The sequence below is a fragment of the Perognathus longimembris genome, chromosome 4 (assembly GCF_023159225.1).
Source record: "Perognathus longimembris pacificus isolate PPM17 chromosome 4, ASM2315922v1, whole genome shotgun sequence".
Classification (NCBI taxonomy): domain Eukaryota; kingdom Metazoa; phylum Chordata; class Mammalia; order Rodentia; family Heteromyidae; genus Perognathus; species Perognathus longimembris.
This window is the reverse complement of record NC_063164.1, coordinates 70,639,095-70,660,048: the sequence shown is the minus strand read 5'-3', so window position 1 is coordinate 70,660,048 and position 20,954 is coordinate 70,639,095. Positions and strand designations below refer to the sequence as shown.

Sequence of the window (20,954 nt, the reverse complement as noted above, 5' to 3'; positions counted from 1 at the left end):
AAAGTATTTGTAGCTCTTAAGACTAGGCACTGCGGTTTATGCCTGCAATCCTAGCTGCTGGAGATAGGGAAACCCCCTTTTCAACCAAACTAGCCAGGTATGGTAGCTCATATCTATAATTCCAGCTAGGTCTGAGGCCATAATCATAGAAAAGATTAAAATGTGGTAGAAAGATCATAATATGGGCTGGCCGTAAACAAAAAGTCAAACTATTCGAAAAATGATTCAGGGCTTCCTTCAACTATATATTTTTTAAAAAAGTTTTACTGTAGCTTCTTAAAATTTTTCTTAAGAATTATATAATTAAAATACTGATGTGAAAAACACAAATTATCATAACCATGTCTGATTTCAGAAAAAAATTAAACTTAGATGCTGCTTCCTCCAAAGAAAACAAATAATCCAAAAAAATACTTTGCTCTTACTGTTTGGGTAACGAGTAACCCTTCTATCAAGCTGAATATTAAGTAGAGTTTAAAATCAAGTTGTGATTAAAAAGTCACCTCACTGGGCACCGGTGGCTCACATCTATAATCCTGGGTACTCAGGGCTGAGATCTGACAATCAAGTTTTGAAGCTAGTTAAGGCATAAAAGTCCAGGAGAAAACTATGCACTGGTTATCTTCAATTTTCCAGCAAAAAGCTGTAATTAGTACTGTGGCCCAAGCCTTGAACTTTCAAAATGCAGGTCCAGATTTCAAGCTCAAGTACTGGCATAAAATTAAGGGGGGAAAAAGCAGCTCTGTAATTTTTTAAAAAAATAAACATTTCTTGCAAATCAAAACTCTGAGATTCCATCTCATGGCAGTCAGAATGCTTACTGTAGAAACTATTAACAATAAATGCTGGTTAGGATGTGGGGGAGAAAGGATTCTAATACATTGTTGGTGGAAATGTAAACTAGTATCACCACTATGGCAATCAGTATGGAGACTTCCAAAAACTAAAAATACAACTACTTTATGATCCAGAAATAACACTCCTGGGCTTTAATCCCAAGATATAGCAAGACAGGATCCAATAATGGAACCTGTACATCCAAGTTCATTGTAGCACTGTTCACAACAGCTAAGTTATAGAAACAGCCCAGATGCTCTACAATGGATAAATGGATTAAGAAACTTACTATATATGGGATATATATGGAATGAAATTTTATTCAGCCATCAGGGAGAATAAAACTTTGCTACTTGCAGGGACATGGATGGATCAGAAAAATATTGTAGTAAGTAAAGTACACCAGCCCAGACGGACACACGATACATGTTTTCCCTCATATGGATCACAGACACAAAACACAAACCCCAGGTGAACATACACACGGGAACATATGCATATATACCTGATAAAGCAGGCTAATTTACAGTATATTGTGTAAACCTTTTGAGCAATTTTCAAACAGTTAAAAGTAATGAGTATGGGCGCTGGTAGCTCATGACTGTAATCCTAGCTACTCAGGAGGCTGAGATCTGAAGATCACAGTTCAAAGGCAGCCTGGGCAGGAAAGTCTATGAGACTCTTATCTTCAATTAACCACCAGAAAACTGGAAGTGGTACTGTGGCTCAAGTGGTAGAGTGCCCCATGACTGACAAAAAAAAGTAATGAGTATCAGGAAGGTGAAATGTTTGGCACGGGGGAATAGTGGGAGAGGGCAGATAAATGGAAAATGGAACAATGGAGAAATACAATCATAATACTCAATGCACATATTTGAAAAGACAGTGGGAAACTTGACATGACTAGTGGGGGGAAGGGATACAGAATGATGGAAGAAGTGACTCTAATCAAGATACTCATGTTAAATTCTAACCCCTTGTACAACCATTTGTAGATAAGAAGTAAATTAAAAATATGTATTTCATTAAACAAAAAAAGAAAATAAAATCCATATCAATTAAGTCAGTTTGTAGAAGTTGTTTTTCTCCTAAGATTCCTTACTGCAAAAACTAATTAGTGAAAGATAAATCTTAGCTTATAATAAAATGAAAACAAGCAGAGCTGAGAACTATTAGTCTATGTCTACAATCTTAGTTGTTTGAAAGGCTGAGGATGTGAGGATCAAGTTTGAGACAAGCCCAGGCAGAAAAGTCCACCAGACTCCCAGAAGCTGGATGCAGTGGTGTCTAGGTGCATGCCTGAGCTGGAAGCATGACTCAGAGGTAGAGTGCCTACATGCAAGCTCAAAGCCCTGAGTTCAAACCTCCATAACCAAAAAAGAAGAAAAAAAAAACAACCCTAAATTACCACAAGGCACTTCTGACTTGTGTGACATAATTTGATGTTATGGAGTTAGTTGGTAGCTGAGAGATAGTTTTATCTGAAAATAAATTATATTTACTTGTCTCAATCAAGAGTTAAGAAGTTTTTGTATGCCTAAGAATGAGATTCATATGCTTTCAGACATAGTGACGTACTATTTCCATCTATTCTCTTTTCCTGATCACTTATTACTTCAAAGAAAGATTCCAGCCAGTACCAGAATGCTTAACAGATAATTAAGACAAATCCCCCAAAGTCTACAGTAAATTTATAATCCTCAAGTGCATTTTTAAAAGCTTGAAAATTATGATAGCTCTGCTAAAAACCTTTAAGAACTGTATTCTTAAAATACTGCAGTGAAAAACACAAGTTATAACCACATATATGGTTTATTTTGGGAAAAATAATTAAAACTAAGGTTTCTGCAATAATGTAGAGAATTAACAATAAGACATCATATGCTGGTTACATGTTAATTCCTCATTCTTCAGAATGTGGATATATTTAACATGTATTCAATGATATGAATCATTAACACTTGAGAAAATCTCAAGTCACTTGCAAATGTTGTAAATCTTTAAATGTTGAAATAAGTACCTAAAAATAAGTATATTTGAAACGTTGAAGTCTAACAGTGTTTATATAGCTCAATTCATTGCATACAAACAGTACTGCAAATAAGATGACATTACTGCTAGTTTCCACTTAATTTCTTCATAATATGGCTATCTGGTGTTGCATTAGTGAAGATACTTCCTACAACCACGTGCGTTCCCCAGAGGCTATGACGGATCACTTTACAGCAGCCAAGATCATCAACAGAGAATCCTAAATGTCGGTAGCGTTCATCCGTTTCAAAAAGAGTATTGTTTGTATATGGTCCAAAAAACTAGAGGAGATAAATATTTATATGAGAAAGCACAGTAATAGTGTTCATTAAAGCACAATATATCTATTTTAATACTCCAGATATTTACAAAACTAAATAAAAAGTTCCATGCAAGAATTTATCTGTTCTAGCATCATATCTTCAATACCTGTATATTCTGGATATATATATATATATATATGTGTGTGTGTGTATATATATTATATATATATAATAAATGATCTAGCAAGTTTTCTTTTTATCTAAAATTAAATCCAAAACATTATACAACCTGTAAAAACAAGTAATTTAAAGAATCATCTATGGTTTAAATTTATCATTTTAAAAATAAGAACACTAAAGGCCAGAGCAAAAGCTTTTTATTCCTGGTCTATCCATACTGTAGTTGACTTTGAGAAGTAGTCATATATATTTCAATCTTAAAATTTAAAATATGAGCCTATGGTTGGTGGCTCATGTTTATAATCTTAACTACTGAAGACAGAGCTCCAGAGGTCTTGACTGGAAGGCAGTCAAGCAGAAAAGTCTGGTGAGATTTTGTTTCTAAAATAAGCAGCAAAAAGCAGAGCTAGAATACATGGCTTAAGTGGTAGAGTGTATCAGGTAAGCAAGCAAGCTAAGTAAACAGTACTACAAGAAAAAAATATTCAAAAGTTTTTATTTTATTACTACCTGTATTTGAAAGACATTAAAGATATAATTATGTTATTTTCCTCCAAGTATGACTTTATAAATGTTAATTTCTATGAAGTTATTTTTCTGAACTTTTTTTTACTATTTGTTGCATCATTTTTGAAAATTAGTCACTTTTTAAAGAAATTAGACCAGACCACATTCATTTCTAATTTTCATGATTCTAAGCCAGTCAAGGAAGCAATGCACATGAATTATGAATAGTAAACATACTAATTAAATGAAGTCAAAACTACGTCTTGTCAGGTAAAAGTAAAGATTCATTATTTTTAATAGAAAAGATAAAGTGTTAGATAAATGGAATTGTGACAGAGTTCCCGCAGAAGTTGGGAAAGCAACTGACTCATAGTACTTATTTGGATAAATTATGAGACTTAGTTCGTAAGTCTTAAGCTTTTCCCAATGACAGAAATAAATCATTTGAATCTGTATAGAAATTTCCAATGTACAGAAATATTTCTATAATCTTGCTATCAAAATGTATTTAATTACTCACCGCCAAACCAGATGATGGATCAATAAAGTCAGCCCAATAGCCTTCAGCTCGAAGAGCATAGCAAATTTCTTTAGCACCATTAATGAACTGAATTTAAAAAAAGATACAAATAATATATTCAATAGTGTCATTATAAACTATTTTATATTTTTAAATGAATTATCTTTTGCTTTAGACAGAGAACTCGGTAAGATTAATATAAAATTAAAAAATTACAAACTACTAAGCCCTAAGATTTTTACCACTTCAAAAGATTAACAGTTAATACAATAGTTTGATTTCTTTTTAAAGTCCAAATTCTGTACTCCTCTCCCACATTTCCTACTTTATCAAACATGAAACCTCTTCTGTTGAATCATTATAAAACAGGAAGTGGCGCTATGGCTCAAGAGGTAGAGTGCTAGAGTTGAACAAAAAGAAGCCAGGGACAGTTCTCAGGCCCTGAGTTCAAGCCTCAGGATTGGAAAAAACAAACAAACAAAAAATCAGGTTAAAAAGGAAAACCAAAATATAATGAAGAGATCGGAACCAATGATTACTTTGAAAAAAATTGCTTTAAAAAACTGGGAAAGACAAAAGAAAAAGGGCTTAATTTCACATGGTATGTTGAAAATAACAACAACGATAAGCCACTTGTTCCATAACTTGGGAGTTCATTTAATTTAGCATCATCTTATGTGTTCATACGGACATAGCTACTGAGCTATTGTGATCTTCTGCTAGGATTATCCTGGACGTGTACTAAATATTCCCAATGACCATGTTTCTTTGGGTCTGGCTCACTGCACTGTACAATCTTTTTCCAAGTCCTTCCATTTCCTTACGACTGGGGCAATGTCACTCTGATAGAGGCACAGAATTCCTTTGTGTACATGTACCACATTTTCTTGATCCACTCATCTACTGAGGGGCATCTAGGTTGGTTACATATTTTAGTGATGACAAATTGTGCTGAGATGAACACAGTTGTGCTGGCTTTGGTGTGGTCTTGCTTGTAATCTTTTGGGTAGATGCCCCAAAGTGGAGCTGTTGGGTGGTTTTACCCCTGATATCATTGTAACTGATTTTGGTACCTTGGATATTGTATATACGTTTATTGGAACTAGGAAAGGGAAAGAGACTATCAAAATCAAGAAACAAAGTATAAAAAGACAAACCAATGAAACAGCAATACTTACAAAATTTTATATGATGTAAACCAGCTGTATAACTCATGGGGGAGGTAAGAAATGGGAAGGGAGGAAAGGGGGGGGCGGTGAAATGACGGAGGAGGTAACAAGTTGCATAATAAATGTATGCACTGCCTTATGTATGAAACTGTAACCCCTCTGTACATCACTTTGACAATAAAGAAATGAATAATAAAAAGGGGTACCAATGTTCAACAAGAAATGTATTAATTTCCTTACTTACAAAAGTGTAACCCCTCTGTACATTACCTTGACAATAAAATTAAACTAAAAAAATTGTGTACTTCAAAACATACAGCCATGAAATAATTCTGAAATGGCACACATATAATTAATTAATTGGGAATGGAGCTCAGTAACATGGTACTAGAACCCATGGCCTTGGCTTACCTACTAGCAGCACAGAAGAGAACAACTAGATGCATATGCTAGAGGGGCACTATCTTAATATCTATGAGGTTTGCATTAACTTTTTCAGAAGTGTAAGTTGTGTAACGACAGTAACAATATTAAACCTAGGTCACAATGCTGGAAACAAATGATCACATAAATGTTTCAAAACAAGGGCATAGTTCTACTTAAGTAACAAGCACTGAATTAAAAATATAGTACTCATGAAAAATTTTAAGGCAATTTTTAGGTCCTAAAAATAGACAAATCAGTTTTTTGAGAAGGGAAAGAACAAATATCCATAGTTGCTTTAATTTTTTTCTCTTGGCACATTTTCTTGTTAAAGGAAGGGCAAAGAAGTAACCCAAGCATAGTATGTAAGGAATACCAAAGCATCTGGAATTTCTGAGAGAATACTAGAAGAGAGGGAGATGCAGAAAAGAAGGCTCTAAATGCCTACGTGAAACAATTCACCTTAGTTCCTTAGTAAAAGGTAACAAGGAAGAAGCAAGATCCTGAGGCCTACTCCAGAAGGCAAAGGTGTGACAATTGAAGGGGAATATGAAGTACTAGGAAACACAGGATTTCTGGCTCATTCTTCAGCTGAGACATTTAAAGGTCAATATTTAGGAATGTATATATCCCAACTAATGTATATATTATCATTTTGTTTAGATATGTTACAGAATTAGAATATATAAACATGAAATAAATACTAATATAATCTATATTATACATAATTTACATATTGTATATAATACATACTTATGCTTGGTTTCTGCTTCCACTTTACTCTTTTTCTTTTTCTGGTACCAGAGTTTGAACTCAGGGCATTGTATACTTGTTCAGCTGGCTTGCTTGCTAGTACAGCTCATGCTATGTACCACTTGAGTCACACCTCCAGCCTGGCATTTTGCTTGCTACTTTTTCAAACAGAGTCTTATAGACTTTGTCTGCACTGGTTTTGAACCATGATCCTCTGGATCCCATACTTCTGAATAGTGAGGACTACAGGCTCTTCAGCGCCCCCCCCCCCACCTTTTTAAAAAAATCTAAACAGCAAAGGACCTTTACTTGGATCATGGGAATACTCATTCTATTTTAGTTTAGGTTACATTTTTCAACTGTTAAATTTGAAGTTGTTTCCCTATCCTGGGTCCCACCTTAACATACTGCAATCAAACTTAATACAAAAAGAAATGGGAAGTCTAGCTTATGAGTACATTTTCTAAAAAAGGGCTGGATGTTACAGGTTACCAACTGATTGCACCATGTTCAAATAAGGTAAGCTTAAAGTTGTAACCATAACAGTTTCTAGATCTTACTGCTATTATTGTAGATAAATACGACCTTCTCTGTTTACGTTAAATTTGTCTAAAGTTTTTCTTTTATAAAAGTAAATTTACTGTAGTTGTTGCAAACTAAGTGTTGACACTTCTAAACCTCTGCTGTAGACATGAGTACATACGCTAACTTATTTTCTCCCAATACCTACTTTTAAATTAGTGAAAATATTAAACATTAAACTAAACCTATTTTCTAGGTTAATATCCATTTACTATCTCACTTACTGCTATACTTTATAAATCCAAGTAATTATTATAAATAATACATATCAATTAAGAAAATATGTACCATGCCTATAAATTACAAGGGCAAGTGCAGAACACTCATTTACAAAACTGAACTGAAAGAAATCGAAGCTATTCAAGAACCAGTTTTAAGTATTTCTCCTTAAAATGTCTGTTCATTAACAGCAATACTGACATCTGCTGGAAAAAAAATTATTTTAAGTCTAAACCTTAAGACTTAAAATAGGTTATTTGGAAAAGAATTTAGTAGTGCTTCCAAAATAATCAACACACTTCAATGGAAGTGTCTTTTTCTTTCATAGAAACAAACTGTCTCAGTCATTTTAAATTAAAAATCTCAGGATAATGCATGCTGCTATTTCAAAGTCCTGCTATGTAAAACAAACTGAAAACTATGAGTCAGAATCAAATTCTATTCCTAAAATTAGTACTAGGCAATGCAGATGTGAGAGCTCTCTAGCAGTTCAGTAACAATGATGAAAAGTATGTATTTATTGAACAATATTTTTATTGTTAAGTAAAACTGTTTACTGTTACTGTTTAAACTGCGGCTGCAGCTTCTGGTCTCCCTTAAAACTAGGGAAAAAATGTGATATGACTTAGTAAATTCCTTGTTAATGAGTATGTATGACTAACATGCTTATGACTATTAAATACTACATGGAATATCAGAAAGCTCCGTGGAACTTTTAAGTGCCAAATCATTCACAGAGAACACTGAATATGTAAATTAAAAATATTATAAACAAAGGAGAAGCCAGTTCCAAGTTCTGGTAGGCGGCAGACCGACACGGGCCCATCTCCCAGGAGATGTGAAGTTTACATCATCCAGATAAAGTACAGATGTGATAGCAGGAACAGTGGAAGAATATATACAGAAGTTCATCGAAATTGATCAGGCATGGAAAATTCTAGGGAATGAAGAGACTAAAAGAGAGTATGACCTGCAGTGGCATGATGATGAGCTACGAAATACAGGACCAGTAGATGCTCAAGTATATCATGAAGAAATGTCTTGGAATGAAGATGATCTGATCGTTCTTTTTTGCTGAATTGCCAGTGTGGTGGAAAATATACCATCTCCAAGGATGAAGCAGAAGTTAGCCTGATCTCTTATGATACATGTTCACTAATTATAGAACTCCTTAACTGCAGCTAAACTTGTTCACTGCTCGGAATCTTTTAACAGAATATTCAGACATGATAAGAAGAAGCCTCTCAAACTTCAAGGAAATGAATTCTTATTTTGGTCAACAAAGAAAATACAAGATCAACCAAAGGAGACCTCAGACTAATATATAAAATAGCTTATATTTACTTGTAATAAAACTGTAGATTTACAGTTTGCCACAAAAAGAAGTTGGATTACAAAATACATTCAGACCAGTCCCCAGATGGGGACTTTTATTTCTTGATACAGAAAATAATTATTTTCCTTAACAGAAGCATGTCTCTTGGCAAAATGCTTCTATGTGGTAACTTTTTCAGATCTAACAGATGATGGTTTTTACCTGCCAAAGTTATGCTGCTGTAGACCTATCTCCGTCTAAGGTAATCAGAATTAAGTTAGAATTGTTGTGATCAATATGAGAGTCCAGTAGTCTCATAAAAAAAAAGGCTACATATGGATATATGTGAAATTAATAGTGAAGCAGGTAATTGGAATCTGTAAAAATACAGGTAAACTTTGGAGTGAGAAGCCTGGCATCACAGCTATTATAAACTTTATATATAATTTAGGAAAAGGAAGGTTTAAAATAATTATTTGACACTGGGCATCTCTATCCTTTTCATGTCAGAGTTTTGAGTTACAGAACCAATTGTCTATGCATAAATGAACCACTCATTACTGATAAAATGAATTGGACTTCTTTAATGAATCACCAACTGAAGCATATTGTGGATGTTATAGCTGTAAAGAATTATTTTATATGTATTTAATGTTCTCTCTATAGTGTAAGTCAGAATTCATTTAAAGAACTTTGAAGATCCTTTATGGGACAAGTGAAAGATTTTTATATACCTTTAGTAGACAAGAGATTACTTTCATTGTACCTATACAACCAAAATTTTAAAAATGTAATCAGGGCTGGGAATATGGCCTAGTGGTAAAGTGCTTGCCTTGTATACATGAAGCCCTGGGTTCAAATCCTCAGCACCACATATGTAGAAAAAAGCCAGAAGTGGCACTGTGGCTCAAGTGGCAGAGGGCTAGCCTTGAGCAAAATGAAGCCAGGGACAGTGTTCAGGCCTTGAGTCCACGCCCCAGGACTGGCAACAAAAGCAAAACAAACAAAAAATGTAATCATCTAGCTTCCCCTCCCATTATTTGTATTTATATCGTAAAATATAGATGGAATACTTAAAAAATAAAAATATTACAAACAGAACTTTTAAACATACAGAAAATACACAATAAATGATAATAAAAATATACAGTAAAATAATAAAAATACATAATAGTTCCTAATATTCTACAAGGATATCATTAAAGGAGAATTTCAAATCAGGTTATTCACTAAGGTGCCTGCACATGCGAATTATTAATAATCTGTCACATAAGCAGAGGAATATTATTTTCTACCTTATAAAATTAATATGATCTAACCTCTAATCTAAAGAGAAGTAATTACATGGTGGTAAATCATTAGGCTCTAAATTATTGTTAAGCAATCTCTAGACTGATAAAAAGAATGCTAAGATTGGGCAAACTAGGAAACAGTATATAAAGTAGGATAATCTTTATGGCAGGCAAATGATAATACTTCAGTAATTCTCTGCAAAAAAACATATATACTAGTGATATTCACTGTTGTGTTGCAGGTAATAGCAAAGGTTTGAACTTCAACATATAAATCACTAAATAAAATTTGTATTTACTCACAGTTTAACAAAATGCAGATTTTTTTTTTTTTGGCCAGTCCTAGGCCATGAACTCAGGGCCTGAGCACTGTCCCTGGCTTCTTTTTTGCTCAAGGCTAGCACTCTGCCACTTGAGCCACAGCGCCACTTCTGGCTATTTTGTGTATATGTGGTGCTGAGGAATCGAACCCAGGGCCTCATGTATACGAGGCAAGCACTCTTGCCACTAGGCCATAATCCCAGCCAAAAAATGCAGATTTTATAAGGAATGAATTTAACAACTGTATGGAAAGGTATCAAAACAAATCTTAAGGTTAAAAACAAAGGACAAAACTATATATACATGATTATACTTTTTTTCTTCTTCTAGCAATGGACTAGGGTATTATGCCTGCTCTATCACTTGAACCACATCATGTACCCAGGATATTTTGTTTATTATTCAGGCAGAGTTGGCTGAGGGCTTAGCCTTAAATCATCTGTCTCCTGTGTAGCTAAGATAACAGCTGTGTACCACTATGCCCAGCCTCAGGACTATATTACTACTATACTATACTGTTTACTGTTACAACTTACGATTTGAGGTAATTTTCCTAATATTCCTAATATACTGTAAAGTTGGAGAGAGGGAGATAAAAAGGCTAAGGAAGAAAGAATGAGTAAAGAAGAAGAGAGAAAAAGGAGGTGAGGGACAGTAGGCATGATACAGGTAAGAAAAATTAATGAACAGAATCTAAGTTCTTCAAGGATACTAAAAACAAACAAACACAGCATGCTATGATGCCATCTCAGAAGAGATGTAGTTGTTTAGTAATGAAATACTTCACAGAATGAAGGCTAGAAAAGATATTTAATCATTTTATCATACTAGTTCAATAGTATTTAAATAAAATCATAAAACTAAGTAAGAAAATTGGAACAATAACCTTTTCTAGCAGCATTTCTCTTTCAACTTCTACCTCTTCACTCCAAACAGTCATATCATTCTTAGTTTTCTGAGTTACAGTTAGAATCATTAGTTTGCTATTGGCCACTTCTGGAAACAGTGATTCAAAATCTGAAAATAAGAATAAAAATCTCAAAAAGAAAATAATTTGATTTTTAGAAAGACATATAATTCATAAAAATAGGTTCTTCAGAAAAAAAATTATGGTTAAATGAAACTACTACAGTACTAGGTTTTATAAATTCACATTATATTTGAAAGGAAACTTAGTTTTGTTCACTTCTAGTTCTGTTGGACAAGCTAAAATAATACACTCATCAATTCTGAAGGGTAAGGCAGTATTACATTTTTTGCTGTTAATATAAATTTTCGAATAAATTTTTTCTGATTGTTCTTTGTACCCTATTTATGAGTTCATGACATTACAATCATAGAATTAGACATGGTAAGTTTTAGTGAAAAGATCAATAGAGGTTCTAGTACTCCTATGTAATTGGAACATGAGGTCAAAGGTTGGAGACATGGGAAAGCTTTTATCTTTGACATACAATTATTAATGGCCAAGATATTAAACTAAATATTAAGGTACAGAACATTGTGATTACTATAGAATACCCAATTCAGCATATTAAAAATTAATATAACCTAACGCATGTGTAATGTCTCAAGCAGAAAGTATACCTCTTCGCAGCAATTCTGGACATGTTTGGATTGCACACTCAACTCTGGCACTTTCAAAGTAAGTTTCTGCACTGTTAATTTCTTGTTCAAGAGGTGTATCATTACCCTATTGGGAAGGACAAAAGTAAACAAAATCTAGAATCCAAAAAAATGTTAAGAATTTACTTTATTAGACTTAAAAATAATTCTAATTTAGTGAGGTAGTTTTCTTATATGCTCAAAGTTTTGATGAATATAAGGAGATAGCTTTAAAAAATTTTTAAACAAAACAGAATACAAACATATTAACATCTTGAATAGAAACTTGCCAAGAAACTAGTTTAAATGCTCTAATTATGCCTTATAATTGTTGCTTCGGCTATTCTGCTATATTATCCAATTACCTTTTATGCTATAACCTATAAAATTGAAATAAGAATATTAACTTTCAAAATAACAAGATCAATAATGAAACTTCTCCCATAGGAAAGGAAAGGCTTAAGGAACTGTGCTAAAGTCAGGAAGAAGGTTCTGATAACATAGATAAGGAAGAAACTTGCTTTACTACAAAGAATCAGGAGGTTGAAAGGGTATTATCTGAGGTGTATATTAATGTGTACTTGATAAGGAAAGGATAAAACATAAGCTAAAAATTCAAGAGGGAAAACAGTCAAACAATATAATATTGTATACGTATATGCTGGTAATTATTATCCCATTTTTCATATAAAAAGGCTCAGGAAAGGTCCTAAAATGATATGGCAGAGACAAATCCCTGAGTCCACATTATCCTCATTCCCTAGTCATCTGCCACAGTGCCTATAAACATGTGGGTAAAATAAAGACCATTTTGAACTCCGGCAGATAATTTATTTTTTTAAATTTATTTATTAATTGAACACAAATTTTTTGACAAGGTGTTGTGCAAAAAGGGTACAGTTACATAGTAGGGCAGTGTGTACATTTCTTGTGATATCTTATGCCGTTTTTCTATCCCTTCTCTAGGTCAGGTAGACATATATATAATATACAATGTATCAAGAACATATACAGTAGCCATGTGGCCACGCCCAAGAAAGTTCGCCTAGGGCTTTAAATGTAATATCAATATTAGACAATATGTCGACAGTAGTCTTATATGAACGTACATATAGCTTTTGAGCTATTGTATTCCTGAGAGGTCAATTTTTGACGTTTATATGTTGAGTAATTGTTTGGTTTTAGTTACATACTGTTGGGTCGCTGTCCCAATCCTGTGGGGAATACTATTTGACAAGCAGTTTTTGGTTTCACAGACTTGGTCTCTACTGTCTCTCCGTCTCCCTTTGTTAACAGTCATATATCAGGGAGATCATGCCCCTTTGTTTTCTGTGTTCTAGGCTTGTCTCGCTCAACATTATTTGTTCGAGTTCTGACCATTTCCCTGCAAATAACAGTATTTCACCATTCCTAATGGCTATGTAGTATTCCATTGTGTATAAGTACCATATTTTTTGGATCCATTCATCTGTGGAGGGGCATCTGGGTTGTTTCCATATTTTGGCTATTGTGAATTGTCCGGCAGATAATTTAAAGGACACTAATAATTTAGAAGCAATTCAGAAAAAGAGGAAACATGATTTTTACTCTACATGTGGGAAAAAAGTACTATAAATGTATATTTACATATAAGTTCTGTAATCTAATTGTTTGAAATACAAATTATTTCTGTGTTGCTGCACTTTTTTTTCTCTACTTTTGAAAATGGAAATTATAACTTGTCTATGGGCTTAATCCCACACAACTTTATTTTTCTCTAGGCATTTAAAAACTTAAGAAAATTTTGAGGTCTCTAAAATGGCAAATGGCAAACTAAAAGAAAAGCCCAAGAAATACTTGACTTAAAAAAACAATTTCTGAGGTATTGGGAGAATATTCTTTTTGAGTTTCATTTACATTTTTAAAAAGTGTACTTTCCTGCCTAGGCCAGCTTCAAAATTGGATCCTAAGATAAATTAAGGTTAATAAAGAAACATTAGTAATTTACCTGAAATTCATTCACATATTGTGCCATCACAAACTCATGTCTTTCGGTGGATAATGGTTCTGCTAGAACATCGGGCAAAGTTTTATGAACCTGGCTTTTCTTCTGTAAAGCAGTCCCATTGAGGTGGCAATCGAAACCTATGTTTCCTGGAAGCTGGAATCTTTGATCCTGAGGTCCAAATGGTCCCATAGTTTCATCAGGCCATACTGTTCTAGAGCCTGAAGAGGAACAACAAAATGAGTCATTTTCTTCAACAGTCAAGGACATTTAGTAGACTGAAAGAATACAGCTCTTATAACTTGTTTTTATTTTAACCTAACACATGTATCTGTGAAGTCTGTTTTCTTATGTGAGAATAAATTAGTTTTATGTTGTTTCCAATACTGCTTGAAATCAATCAGTTGTTGGCTCAAGTCCATTACTAGAGGTACCAATAAGTTGTGGTTAATATATGAAATATTTGACAGTCATTAGAAAAAAATTACAGTAAAATCTTATTCAATGACATTGAAAGTAGCCTAGATACTCCAAGAAAAAGTGAAGCCAAACAATAGCATGAACTACCACAATTGTTTTATATAATTTTTATTTTGTTTTTGCCAGAATGGGGATTTTGAACTCAGGTCCTTATGCTTGCTTTGCTTGCTTGCTTGGCTGGCACTCCACATCTGAACCATGTCTCAAGAGCAGATTTTTTTTTGTGGTTCATCAGAGTCTCAGAGACTTTTTGCCCCGCTAACTTTAAACCACAGCCCTCCAGATCTCAGCCTCCAAAATAGCTAGGATTGTGTGTATAAGCCACATGGGCACACCACACAGTGCCTAGATTTTTAAATTAGTTGTCTTTTGTTTTTAGATCAGTGCTTCCTTCAGTCTGGTCTGAAACTTGTTATGTATCCCAGGTTAGCCTTAAACTCAAAATCCTCCTGCATCAGCCTTCCAAATTATGGGCTTACAGGTATATACCACTGCATCCAACTTGCAGCCTTATAGTCACATATTCCTATTTTAAAAATAAAGATCTGAAAAGAAAGGCACTAGACTTATAAGTAGTTATCCAGTTCCCTTCAGGAAGGGGCATTCAGCTATTCAGCTCTTAAAAGGCTGGGGGGGGGGAGAAATTGGGTATTATGTGACATGATGCTGTGTTTACCAGCTACATGAATTAAATGGACAATGAACAGAAAAATCCACATTACTTATTTACCAAAAAGTAAAATAAAAACATCTTGTTATAAAAATATCTAAAGATTCAGAAAATTAGATTTGTTTTATTACTCAAAGTGGTTTAGAGAACAGGACTGACATTACTTGGCCATGAAATACTTATTTCTTACCCTACCAGAAGGGAGTGACTAAAAATGGCAATATTTATATAGCTGCCCCACTGGTAGCTCATTGAGTACCACCATATTCCTCATTAACATATAACACAAATCTTCTACATAGTAATATGTATTACTTATCAATCATGTCACTCTTTCTTGATGAACCCTACAAGGTCTCAAACATCAACACTCTAGCTAAATGCCTTTCAAGATTTAAAGTACTTAAGACTCAGTACAAGTACAATGAAGATCAAGGTTTTCTACTGTGAGGAAGTTCTCAGTGATAGTGATACAGACCAGGTTTCAGACAGTCACAATGATTGGCTAGAATCTTTTAAGACACGTCTGTAAGATAAACTGTTAGTTCGTATTTGAACAATGTTTTAAAGACCACTTGGGACTAATAATTTCATTTCTTTTTACAGAAAATTTGTAGTGATTTTGAGCCATTTTCGTATGCTTACTGATTCAGTAGGATTTCTCTTTTGTGAAAGCCCTATTCCTATTTATGTCCTGGTTTTCTAGTAGTTATATTTTTCTTAAAGATCTATAGAAAGTATATATTCAAAATAATCACTTACATACTCTTTTTGCCAGTACAAGGGCATGAACTCAGGGCCACCTTGCTGTCCTTTAGCTTTTTTACTCAAGGGTGGTGCTCTACCACTTACTTCAGCCATACCTGTACTTCTGGCTTTTTATTGGCTAATTATAGATAAGAGACTTACAGACTTTCTGACAGGGCTGCCTTAGACTCTAGATCCTCAGATCTCAGTTTCCCAAGTAGCTAGGATTACAGGTGTGAGTCATCAGGTCCTTGGATATTCACTTGGCTCTTACATATTCTGAGTGGCAAATTTATCATTTCTGGTACATACAGTTAGTCTTCAGGTAATAAAATTTGAGAAGGTTAGGCGCTAGTAGCTCACCCATGGAAAACTAGTTATTTAAGAGGTTAAGATCTAAAGATCAGGGTCCAAAGCCAGACCAGGCAGGAAAGTCCTTAAGACTTACCTCCAATTAACCCCCTGAAGACTGGCAGTGGCGCTGTGGCTTAAAATCGTAAAGTACTAGCCTTGAGCAAAAGAGCTCAGGGATACTGCCCAGGACCTGAGTTAAAGCCTCACAACTGCCCCCCTCCAAAAGTTGAAAAATAAAAAAATTGAGAGGAAATTATTTTGAAGTGATTATAAGTAAAACAATAATATCTTTACTTACATATATCTGGAGGCGAAGTGGCCACATGAGATTCATCAGAACCTGAAGATCCTGCAGTTGAAAAGGCTTTGGGATTAACAACTCTTCTAACTAGAGAACAAAAGCCTGGGAGATAGGAAACCAGTCTGGCTCTGTTACAGAGCACCTGAGAATGATAGAAAAATTAAGATTATTTATTCTGGAAATGTTTTAATTTCTGGCAAATCTTTACATTGTGGTGTACCTTCTAAGAAAAATATTCGACCTGACCTGAACATTGACTATATAACAAGCATTAAGTATAATTAAAAAAATATTAAGTTTTCAGAATCAAAATAGTCACTTATGTTGAGTCATGACAATGGAGACCGAGAGATAGGGAAGAGTCTTCAAGTATATCTGCCTGATAGGAATTGTCAAACCCCTAAGCTGGCAATAAGGCCACTGAGATGTTGTGTAAATACTTTTATGAGACTGCCTACCCAGCAACTGCTTGTTGAACCTTAGAACCTTTTGGCTAAGGATAACTGCATCAAAATAATTTATGTAACCTTCTTCATCTTGCCTTTAAAAACCCTTGCCTTCCTTTGCCTTTCCAGGTATACTCAGAGTACCCTCCTCTCATCCCATAATGTGCAACACCTTCGTATTCCTGAATAAATTCCTGTTTGGAAAACTCTACCATTCATTTTATGGGTTTATTTATTTATTTATCCCCCCCCCCCCCGCCCGCCACTGTCAAAGTGAAGCACAGAGGGGTTACAGTTGCATATGTAAGGCAGTGAGTACATTTCTTATCCCACTTGACAATTCAAGTATTAAACCAAACAAGCAGTAGTTTAATCTGGGTAAGAGTTTATGACTTTTCCAATAAAGGCCAGGATTCCAAAACACCAACACAAGAAGAATCTGTAAGTAGAGCACAACTTACAAAGCTTGTTACTGTTTGAAAATCTGTTTATTTTTTAATCCCTTTCTTCTTTTCAAATTAAATTGTGTTCACTATCTCCCATACTATTATTTCCTCTTAGTTTCACTGGAATGTTCACACTCCATCTTAACACATACTTTTGTACTACATTTTCTGATCTTAATTTCCTAGGCTATAAGGTCAGCTACAACATATATACATACTTATCTTTCATGAACAAACTTAGAAAAATACTTGGGTCAGAATTATTTAATGTTGGAATCAGTAAATTTTTTCCCAATACAAGCAATGCTTTAAAAAAATTTCACTCTAACACAGTTAAACTCATTCATTTGTATACTGTGTGTGTGACCATACCATAATGACAAGCATTAAGTAATTTCTACAGAAAGTTGATGACCCACAAAGCTTAAAATATTTACTCTCTGGCTATTTACATTAAAAAGTAAAACAAAACCTGCATTACTTGCTGGAGTGGAAATCAGCTAACATGCATATTAGGAGCCATAAATATCACGCTTCAGCTTCTAGACAAAATGTAATGACTTTCTGATATAAAAGGAGCAGCCTTCTTTCAGCTACAGTGATTTGTTGCTAACTAATGTAAATTGTCTATGTGAATATAATGCTTCAGTATTTTCTGAGATTTAAAGAAAGGTATGTGTTTTCAACAACAGGTGTCATACCATCTATGAAAGTTTACTAAATGATTATAACTCAAGGGCAGAACATACAGTTACAAACATGCTCCCCAAACAGACAAATTTGTCTAATCTCTAAAGCATGAGCATTTTTCCCTCTCAGTTTGTATGTTGACTGAATTGTTGAGACCTATATATCTGCATATTCTTTTGTAAAATTTTTTTCCAGAATTTGCAATGCATTTAACACTAAGTTTTTAAAATAAATGAGTACTAAAATTTAAATATATTTTAGTATAAATACATTCGAAGTACCTTTCAAAACACCTCTATTGAACTAATTTATTCACTTAAATCAAAATAAAGCCAGCTTACAAGTCAGTATTCTATTTCAACTGAGTTACCTCCTTTGACAGTGCCACATGCTTCTTTTATAACACTTTCTGTGTAGAATATAGCTAGGTAAAAATTCGCCTCGAAATTTGGCCCATACCAGTAGTTTATTCTTATGATTTGTTTGCATAGTCATATCTTCATCCTCTTACCAATTCCAGGAATAGCACTTTGCACATCGATCTCTCTGACACTAAATTCCAATTGAATCTGTACCATGTTAAAAACACCACCACCACCACCAAAGTCTACATTGCTGAGCTTGGCATTCAAGCCTTTCTTGGTTCTCCCTTCACAAATCTTTCATCTTACAATTAGGGTGATAGAAATGACTACTTAATTTTTAAAAGGGAATGGGAAAGGACTTCTATGAATCTACTTCCTGGCCTCCGCACCCATCCACGAAAATCTAAAATTTTTACTCAGGTTGGATGACCCCAAACTCTCATTCTCCTTTTTCCTTATACAATGACTCCAAACCTTCATTTTCCTTTCTGCCCCGCCACAGAAGGATCACAATCTGCACGGTACCTTTTTGAAATTTATATAACAACAACAAAATTACATTTTGTAGGTCTTTTCATATAGGCCTTATTTCCCTTTTTTGTATGGGCTCTTTAAGCCAAGATGTGTAATCACTCTGCACTTATGATATACACCCGGATGTGTGTAAACAGTAACTTTTGCTCTCAGTTTGTAGTATTCGGAAAGGACAAGGACACTTTCCGTACCGAAACTACTGCAAGACTTTTTACCAAAAGAGATTGGGGATTAGGGGGTAAAAAAAGAGCTGAAAATAGATACCAAATAATCACTTTCTCAACGTCCTTTAGCGATACCGAGAGGATGCTTTGCATTGAATTTATAAGTCTAGAAAGTCAGAGACGCAAACATACGGGTGTGTAAACCGGGACGAACGTGTTCACAGTACCTTCGGAGTCCAACATCCTAAGGACCCCGTCCGGGCTTCGGCTGAGGTGGCGGCCCCTAGCGCCACCGCACCCGGCCCCGGCCCTCCAGGCCCGGCCCTCCGTCCTGCAACGGCTCACCCCGGAGACCGCCGTACTCACATGGGCCATTTCCGGCGGCGTAGACCGAGCCGAGACCTCCCCTGCGGCAAAGGCTTCCTGGGAAAGGGAGAAACACCACGGACCGTGAGGGAGTGGAGCTCAGCCGACGGCGGGACCGCGTCCCGGGTCCGCGTCCGTCCGTCCCCGCCCACCCTCCCTCCTTCCTCCTCCCAACCCCCCTCCCCGCCCGCCACAGCCGGGTACTCGCGACCCCGGGGTCAAAGCGGATGTTTTCACAGCTCCGAGCCCAGAACCGCCGGAAGACTGCGTGAAAGGCAGCATGACCGGAGCTCTGTAGGGATAAAGGCCATACCGTGAGCTGCGATTCGGGTACAGGCCAATTCCGAGGGGCTTCTGCAGGCAGAGACCATCCGTACGGATCACCAACGCCGCGGCCTCCGGCTGCCCCGCGACTCGACTCTTCCGGCGGTCAAAATGGCGGCGCCAAAAGTCAGCGGGCCGCTCCGGGGTTGATCGAGGCCAGCCAGAACCAGCTGTTCCAGAGCGCGTCGATGCGCACGCACCTCACGTACGCAAACCCGCGAGAGCCGCCGCACGGCGCGGATGCCCACGGCCTGGTACAGAGATGGTGTGGGACACCTAGTAAGCTTTTCCGACCGCCTCCCGGACGACGTCTCGGTGCTTCGTGGGGTTGCTGCTTATTTCTCGGGACTCACTGGTTTCCAGCATGAGGCACTTACTACCAGCTCCTGGACAGTGCCGACTCTGTAGGCTCAGTAAATTTAAAGTGAATGCGTTTTAAAAGATAGACACTGAAGTTTATACTTAATCAGTTTTCCTTCGTTTGGGGCTTTCACATCCTTTTCGATTTCCAGGATTCACAATACCACATACTAGTCACTCCTCTAGACTGTGACAGTTCTTGAGGCTTACTTTCTTTGAATAACTTGGGCCTTTTTAGACATATTCATTAGGTATTTAGTTGAATTTCCCTCTATCGGGCTTTACCTACTCTGTTTTCATAATGCATTACCAGGTCATATGGGGGGAGGGGTTGGTACTCACTTAGGCTGTGGATAATGACTTTGGCACTTTCCCCTGGGCAGTGTTTGTCAGATTTCCACATCATGAATTCTCTTTCCCTACACGGTGTCACTATGTGCAGCCCAAACAGTAAGGGTAAAAAGTTTTTCTTTTTGGTTATTTATGTTTGTATGAGCTTGTGCATGTTAAGTTTACATTTCCATTCTAATCCAATACTTTTGCTTTTCCAATTGTTTTAGTTTGGGTCATTGAGAATTTTTAGTTGGCATTCTGCCTTTTTGATACATGTTCACAGTTTTTGTTTTTGTTTTTTCCTTTTGTATCTCAATTTCCTTGAGTATTTCTGACACTACAGGATTCTTTAAGATGATGTATATTCCCTGCC

The 20,954-nt window shown here is 35.6% G+C and overlaps 1 protein-coding gene across 2 annotated transcripts; it reads right to left on the bottom strand.

Moving 5' to 3' along the window:
* Positions 1–2,407: 2,407 nt before the first annotated feature.
* Mmadhc (metabolism of cobalamin associated D) lies at positions 2,408–20,018 on the bottom strand. Of its 2 annotated transcripts, XM_048345493.1 has the most exons (8): positions 19,878–20,018; positions 19,565–19,621; positions 16,551–16,695; positions 14,005–14,222; positions 12,000–12,105; positions 11,299–11,429; positions 4,339–4,425; positions 2,408–3,149 (listed from the first exon to the last, which is right to left on the bottom strand). In XM_048345493.1, the coding sequence occupies exons 2-8, from the start codon at positions 19,571–19,573 to the stop codon at positions 2,955–2,957; spliced, it is 891 nt and encodes a 296-aa protein (XP_048201450.1). In that variant the 5' UTR covers positions 19,574–19,621; positions 19,878–20,018; the 3' UTR covers positions 2,408–2,954. The 2 variants fall into 2 exon arrangements, with proteins under 2 accessions (XP_048201450.1, XP_048201451.1); XM_048345494.1 differs by lacking the exons at positions 19,565–19,621; positions 19,878–20,018 and adding an exon at positions 19,426–19,539.
* Between the last annotated feature and the right edge of the window lie 936 nt (positions 20,019–20,954).

Coding starts and splice junctions, on each gene's coding strand:
- Mmadhc (XM_048345493.1), bottom strand. Junction 14,223..16,550: donor CACTTCGCCTCCAGATATAT/GTAAGTAAAGAT, acceptor GTTCCTCTTCAG/GCTCTAGAACAGTATGGCCT. Junction 11,430..11,999: donor TCCAGAATTGCTGCGAAGAG/GTATACTTTCTG, acceptor TCTTATTTTCAG/ATTTTGAATCACTGTTTCCA.